Source organism: Protomyctophum bolini, assembly GCF_963924005.1.
Source record: "Protomyctophum bolini genome assembly, chromosome: 2".
Lineage (NCBI taxonomy): Eukaryota > Metazoa > Chordata > Actinopteri > Myctophiformes > Myctophidae > Protomyctophum > Protomyctophum bolini.
Window position 1 is genome coordinate 43,656,127 of NC_137863.1, and position 7,723 is coordinate 43,663,849.

General features: G+C 44.1%; 2 protein-coding genes across 3 annotated transcripts; one reads left to right on the forward strand and one right to left on the reverse strand.

Moving 5' to 3' along the window:
* Window positions 1–370: 370 nt before the first annotated feature.
* On the reverse strand, window positions 371–3,009 carry bcdin3d (BCDIN3 domain containing; the record flags this gene model as incomplete). Its single annotated transcript, XM_080791061.1, has 2 exons — window positions 371–1,068; window positions 2,791–3,009. The coding sequence occupies 2 exons, from the start codon at window positions 3,007–3,009 to the stop codon at window positions 487–489; spliced, it is 801 nt and encodes a 266-aa protein (XP_080647187.1). The 3' UTR covers window positions 371–486.
* A 548-nt stretch (window positions 3,010–3,557) lies between these two features.
* Window positions 3,558–7,723, forward strand: manbal (mannosidase beta like). 2 transcript variants are annotated; one of them, XM_080775628.1, is made up of 3 exons: window positions 3,558–3,699; window positions 3,945–4,120; window positions 6,413–7,723. In XM_080775628.1, the coding sequence occupies exons 2-3, from the start codon at window positions 3,968–3,970 to the stop codon at window positions 6,524–6,526; spliced, it is 267 nt and encodes an 88-aa protein (XP_080631754.1). In that variant the 5' UTR covers window positions 3,558–3,699; window positions 3,945–3,967; the 3' UTR covers window positions 6,527–7,723. The 2 variants fall into 2 exon arrangements, with proteins under 2 accessions (XP_080631754.1, XP_080631755.1); XM_080775629.1 differs by having other exon boundaries at window positions 3,577–3,699; window positions 3,948–4,120.

Below are 7,723 nucleotides of genomic sequence, written 5' to 3' on the forward strand. Positions count from 1 at the left end.
CTTTCCCCTCCACCAGGCGGGGTGCACTCCGACACCCATAAATCCTACTAACCCTAACGTAGTCTGATTTATGGGGTGTCAGATTGTTGGGATGTCAGACTAACGCGTGCCCCACGCCATCAGGCTTGACCAGGGGGAAGGCAGTATAGAGACCAGGATTAGTGCATAGGTTTTGTGAGGGCACTGGTGCCGACACGGGGGAGAGAACACACCCACAGCATAGAATCGAACCTGGGACCTTCCAGCTGTGAGGCGACGGCACTACTGACTGGGCCCCCTGTGCAAAGGTAAAGTAGCGTTTAACTTTTTTCCACCACATACAGTATCACCACATAATATATGATTCATCTAAAAATGTCCCACTTTCTTTTCATGCTTCTCCACTTTATTTGTAAAATCAGGTAAATATCATCATCTTACGTCACTAAAAGAACAGATCAATAAGCCCAACAGCTGCCCCACAACAACAAAGTACAAAAACAGGCTTCACTTCCGTCTGAACAGCAACAGCCTTCGGTCCCACGCCGTGTTGCCCAAGCTCTGCACGAGCTCCATGCCACAGCGTTCACTCTCTAGATGTGCGCGGGCGTGCTCCGCCATGTCCCCGCGGATCTTCAGCGTCTTGAAGTGGTCAAACTGCGTCTGCGAATGGCCCGCCTTCCTGAGCCGCCGGGCCGCCGAGCGGTAGCACTTCCAGGGCTGGGCCTCCAGGAGGAGGTGCTCGCTGACGGCGGCCAGGCGAGACAGCAGCGCCAGCAGCGCCTCGTCGCCGTGGTTCAGGTGGACCCACATGGTGACGGCCAGGCACAGGCACACGTGGAAGCCGCGGGGGCATCCGTGCCGTTCGGCGTAGCGCAGCAGGACGCTCTGGCTGTCGTCCGCGGTGACGTCGAGGCGGACGAAGGAGACGACCTGAGGCAGGGGGTTGTTCTCCTGAGCCCGTCGGACGAGCCTCTCGTCCAGGTCGAAGCCCAAGATGTGGAGATTAAGACTAGTAGTGCCCTTCTCTCCTCCTTCAGACGACAAGGCCTTCTGATTCAGATGTCCGGGCAAAGCCACAGTCAGTTCCTGTTAACACAACGGGAGAGAATAGAGTGTGAAGCGAACACGATAACAAAATAGATATAGACAAGCACTCGAGTCTTTCTGGTACTTTTTAAAATCAGAATAGCGCAATTCACCATGCTACATATTAAAAACCTCACTGATCATGATATAACTGTATAGCCTACCTACCATGACTAACTGTGATACTTTGATTGATTGATTGATTGAAATATTTATTAACAGTTTGCAGAATTACAGTACATTTCAAGCACAAACTCAATACAAAGACAACTGTGAGTGGACGACCCAATTAAGCATTACACTTGTTTACAACAGGGTCCACATTGTTCAATTCATCAAAACATTTAGAGACATACAAATAGACACTTCTATGTAGCTAAAGAACAGAACAGGAATTCATCATATAGGAAGTGGGGGGGGATTCACTGACCGTGGTGGCATGACACTGACATGACACTGACCATGGTACTGGAAAAATAATAAGCCTGCTACCTGCACACTTATCTGCTCCAATTTATCAACGACGTTTTGTCACGTTTCGAGCCAAGGCTCTTCATCAAGTTTGACCTGATGAAGAGCCTTGCTTTATTAGTTTTTCTGATGTCACTTTCTAATCCAGCACCTCAACTAAGTTATTACTGACTGAACCCCCCCCCCCCCCCCCCCCCCATAAATAAATGAATAAAAATAAATAAATAAATAACTGATCATGATCATGATTTGATCAGTACTGCACAATAATAACACGCCAATTGGAAGTGTACTGTACACAGGGCCAGATTAACCCCCATGAGTGCCCCTGTGCAGATCATTTTTAATGCCCCCCCCCTCCATAGCGCGGGCACGACCAACCCCGAACACATGGAACACAATAAGGTATAGGCAAATAGTACAACTTCACTGGAATACAACTGGCAACCATTGCAATAAATTACATTGGTTTTCTTTTTTTTTTACCAGTAAAATGCATTTCAGAAATGCGACTCTCGCGCCCGAGCAAAGCGAGGGCGCAGATATTTTTTTTTTTAATGGCATTTTCTGGCCATTTCTTGGGCATTTTCCGGGCACCAAAACCATCTGGGCACTAGGGACATGTGGGCACCAGAACAACTGGGCACTAGGGACATATGGGCACTAGGGACCTGTGGGCACCGGGACATGTGGGCACCAGGACAACTGGGCACTAGGGACATGTTGGCACCTGGACAATTGGGCAGTTGTCCATGTGCCCACATGTCCCTAGTGCCCGTTTCCAGTTTGGGAAACACTGACTGTTCTATCTGCAAAAGTTTTTCAGAGGCAGATCTCACCAAGTCGCGCGCCAAAATTTTGGGGGCCCTTGGGGGACATTTTGGGGGCCTTTAAAGCAATTTCACATGAGAAATGTACCATCTGATGTTATTTATATTATTAACTTCTTCCCTCCATTAACAGTGTTTATAAACTTTTTATAAAGGGCATTTTAGTGCGCTGCACTGTGCTGCAGCAACACTGCCTGAATTGAATTTAAATTGACTTTGGCTGGCCTGGCCTGAGCTTAGGAGAGATTGTTTTTGCTGCGCTGGTTGTGGCTAGCTGGCCTGACCTGATAAAAAAAAAAAAAAAAAAAAAAAAAAAATGTGTGTTTTTTTTTTTTAATATGCCCCCCTTGCCACATGCCCCTGTTCAGCTGCACATAGCGGCGGATGGTTAATCCGGCCCTCTGTACATGATAACACATACCCCTGAATTACATCCCACGTCGAGGATCAGTGTGGGCTGATCATGGCTGGCGTTATTATAGCCCAAATCTTGAAGAAGTGTCGCGGGAATGAGATTCAGACGGTTCTCGGGTGGGTTAAACGTGTAATAGTTTATGAAGTTGCCATAAGGCGCAGCACCCGGGTCATTTTTTTCATCGATTTCTCCTGGACACAAGTCCTCCGTTCCGCATGCTGCCATCGCCGTACGTGTGCATCATCAAAAATAATTCCGTGTAGGAACACACGAGTCACCTGACCTAGGTTGTGGACCGGCTTTTTTTTCTTTCTTTTTTTTTTACATGTGCGAAGCAAGGCAAGCCGCATATAATATTTAAACCTCCTGCGGTTACTTTCCGAGGCTAGCTCATATTAAACAGGGCAACTTATATCTCATTCTCCACTATAACAGTCTGTCAGAAATAGTCGTCCAGACTCGTACCTGAAAAAAGTGAAAATAATAATACTATGTCGTCACCCCCCCGGGCCCCCGTCCCCTGATTTATAATAATAAAGGTGTTTTGGTATGAAATCCCACATTCCGAGTCCTGTATCATGATGAGTATGACAATGTGTGGATAGAGATGCAGCCTGTAGACTAGATATGAATGCAGCAGACAAAGAGAAGAGATTAATTTGCAGGAGGAACGGCGTGCAATGACGCGGCCCTCCCATATGGTCCCTCCTCCAATGAACAGCTGCGCTCCTACCGGATGGATCACACATGCACATGACCTCATTTCCGAATTCCGACTCCATGGATATTTTCCTCGTTGATTCCTTGGTTTTTTTCCCCCTCCTCACACATACATTTTTTTACCTTGTTGTTTTTCATATTTGGTCTAATTTGATTTACACATTCTAGCTACAAAGGCAAGCAAACACCGTCAGGGTAAGTTGTGTTTTCATACGTTACCTAACTATTATACTCTGAGTCTATGGGAGATTAATACAAACATAGCGGGGCAACATTTGAGTGACCGTCCGCGTTATCCACTCTGCAGTGAGTTGATACATTCTGAAGCATGCGTGGCAGTAAACAACATTAGTGCACATTAAAAATGCACACCATAATGAGCCTTCCCCCCCCCCCCCCCCCCCCCCACGTCTTACTTTTTATTCAAAAATATGCATCAGAAGCCCAACAGAGCAAGACCATCATGTCTGCAGAACTGGACCTGTCCCCTCCAGACGTCCCCGAACCGACCTTTCTAGAGAGCCTCCTGCGCTATGGACTGTTCCTGGGAGCCATCTTCCAGTTGATCTGCATCCTGGCTATTCTCATCCCTACCTCCTCCAAGGGACCTGAACAGGTAGACTGCAGTACCCAGAGAATAATATAAAAACCACACCCGTGTGAAGTGAGGGGCACTCTAATCATTGTCATCAAGAATGGTGCAGGTCCCTTTATTGGCCAAGCTGGGTTCCCACCGACATACATGCCGATTTGCCCAGTCATTGTTAATGGTGTTTAATGTTTGTGTTCAGACAGAATCCACACTATAGCCGTTTATAGCTCCCCTCAAAAAAATATACTATTCATCAAAAGGGTGTCACTGGGAATAATCCTTTGTTTTGGCATACTATTACAGTAGTACAGTACAGTATTACAGTATTATTACAGTATTAGTTTTCTGAAAACCTTCAAATATTTATTATAACATTTCAAAAAATGATGTTGCTATATACACTGTGTGTGTGTGTGTGTGTGTGTGTGTGTGTGTGTGTGTGTGTGTGTGTGTGTGTGTGTAGTTCATAACTTGAACTGCACAAACGGGTCATGCACTGTGCACCCATGTAGGCCTATGACAAAAATAATTATAGTCCAGAACTGCTTGTAATGTTAAAGAGCCTAATTTCTGTTGGGACAAAAAACCCTCCCCATACACATTGATCCTGGGTTCTGTCACTGCTGTTGTATCCTGCTGATACAACAGCATAGGAAGAGGATGTATTCACCTTTTTCCTGGGCTGTGTGTGCTCCAGTTCCTGTCGATTTGATCCAATGAAAGCCAATGAAACTGGTCAGATGACCAATGATATCCAATTAAATCAACAGGAACTGGAGCACACACAGCCCAGGAAAAAGGTGAATAGAGCCTCAATCCTGCTCCTGCCACCAGGTGCCTCCCAGGCTCCCACGGCCAAAAGGCAGTGGGCGAAAAAGTACTCGCATTTTGTGCTTAAGTGAAAGTATCAAAAACTGAACTACTCCATTACAAGTAAAAGTGCAAAATTCAAAATGCACTTGAGTAAAAGCACAAAAGTATTGGCATCAAAATGTACTTAAAGTACCAAAAGTAGAAAGTACACACTATGCAGAATGTCCCATTTCGATGTGTAAAATGTATTAAAATATTTTTTTAAATAGCAGATCTACAAGCTCACACTGCGTCGCTTTGCGATCGCATTGTGAGCTTTAGATTGGCTATTTTCAAACGGCCCGAAGTGTCTAAGTTGTAGTGGCTCTGTCGGCTTTCAAACAAACAGACAAAACTCACTGATACACCCAGACTTGGGCTGTACGCAGGCAAGAAGAAACCATTGTCCACAAGTTGAATTAGTTTTTGTTTGCATATTTACTTCGCCATTAAAGTGCATTACAGAACAGGCATTCTCCTGGCTGGACTGGTAAAAGCCGTATTTCCACCCAGGTGTAGAACCATTCCCAATCACCCCAGCCTTGATATGCTCTCTCTGCTCTGTCAATTAGGCCTGGGGAGGCGTGCTAACTAATGTTTTCAAATAAATGTAGTGGAGTAAAAGTACAATATTTGCCTCTGAGATGTAGGAAGATGCAGATGAAGATGTACAGTAGGAGATGCAGAATGCAGTGCAACTGGAAATGTTTTTATTTCATTTATTTATAAAGGGAGATGAGTAGATACTATTGTCACAGAGAGGGAACATGTGTATATGCACAGTAAAAATCCAAATTGTCAGTTAAATTAACAGTCAATTTTTTTTATTTTTTTTACGTTTTCAGAGTTCTTAATAACATTAAACGAGTTAGCCAACTCTTCTGCAATATGTCACCATATCATTGTGCAGGTTACTGTGTACTGCTGGTTACTTAATTGGAACAACAGGAATGTACTTGGAAAGTGGAAACAATGCTGAGAATAGCTAGTGGGTTATTCTTATGATAATGTGAGATTTCTCAATAAAGTTAATTAAAATAAATTAAATCCATGCCTGTTAAACTCCCCTCTACATATCTATGCTTAAAGCATGTTACTCGAGCAGGAATTCCCAAAGTTGGCAGCTTGCAGTGCAACCCTTGGGGTGCTCAAGCTGTTTCTAGGGGCTGAATGAGAGGAAAAATGTAATGGAATTTTTTTCCCAAGTGATATTTTTTAGAAAGTGAAAAACTACTTTTGTAAACTGCTGTAAACCCTACATACTCAAATTATTTGACTAACTGACTAAACCAGCTCAGTGGCCTTGTGGTTAGAGTGTCCGCCCTGACTCTGGGAGGTCGGGGGTTCGATCCCCGGCCGGGTCATACCAAAGACTGTAAAAATGGGACCCAGTGCCTCAGCATCAAGACCCTGCTTTGTGTTTGCATGCAGGAGGTTTAAAGCGTAATGTGTCTTGGTCCACAGGAGGAGACAACAGAGGCCACTGATGGGAAGACTGCTGAACAGATGAAGAAATCTAAAGGACCCGTTACTCAGATTCGCCAGAAATTAAAGAAAGAGAGCAAAAAGAAGCGGTAGATAAGAGAGTGTGTGTGTGTGTGTGTGTGTGTGTGTGTGTGTGTGTGTGTGTGTTCGTGTTCGAACTCAGTTCATTCAATCAATTGCTCTTTCATTTAAATCACTACATCAGTATTAAGCATTGGTCTGGTCTCAATTGTATACAAGGCTTTTGTGATTTTGAGCAAAATGTCATGAATCTTTGAGTTGCGGGACCAGTGGGATGATTGTCTTTTTTAATATGTTGAACAAATTGGCCTGTCCCCTTCTTCCATATGATGCAACATTTTTCTCTGCAAACTGACCAATAAATATCCAAACATTGATATGGCTGTTTATGTATTTCCTGCATGTGCTGAGCATGAAATGGGATGAGTCAGAATGAGGTCATATTCCTATTATGTTATCATTTAGCTATTGAAAAATAGCAGATCTACAAGCTCATAGCACGCCACCGAGTGGCGCGCTACGAGCTTGTAGGTCTGCTATTTTTGAAAAATTGTGAAAATGTGGTGCAAATCTTTGAATATATATAATTTCAGAGTGAACGTTTATAACTCAAATCTTTGCTTCTGGGGATCCCTGCAACAACATATTTTCAGATGGGGGTCGGCAGCCAATTACATAATACGTTTTGGGGTCGTTGACATGAAATATTTTGAAAACCACTGACATAGAAACATGAGGTTTTTCAGAAAACTGTCATGATTTAGAAGACATTTTCTAGAATTGTCTAAAGGTCATGTCTAAATGGGTTTATATATTATTACACTGAATTATAGGCTACAGCTACACCACGACATCTTTGGTGTCATCCTGTAACAACTGTAACGAACATCCCACATTGTGTTTGTGCGTAAGAAGTCTACGCAATTGTGAACGGGTGATGCCCAGAGCCCATTGAAATACGACAGAGTTACGACAACTCCGGTCACTTCATGGGGCCACTCCAATGGCGGCTCTTCTACATAGACTTCTATATTGGCGAAGATCATGGTCAAGACAAGAGTGACCTTAGAGCAGTGGTTCCTAAAAGTGGTCCTTGGGTCCAAGGTTCAGGGGTCCGTGAGGAAGTTCCAGGGGGTCCCCTGCAGCTAAATGATAGTTTAAACCAAATGGACCTTCGTCAGGCAGCTGCCTCTGTAGACATTTCTAAAGCACAGCTCAAGACCCACTTCTACAACATTGCTTTTAATTGATCTTGTTTTTTAATGTCGT

Bases quoted from the DNA above. Each gene is read 5' to 3' on its own strand.
- manbal (XM_080775628.1), top strand. From the start codon at position 3,968: ATGTCTGCAGAACTGGACCTGTCCCCTCCAGACGTCCCCGAACCGACC. The intron at 4,121-6,412 runs GTAGACTGCAGT...CTTGGTCCACAG, and splicing joins CCTCCAAGGGACCTGAACAG to GAGGAGACAACAGAGGCCAC.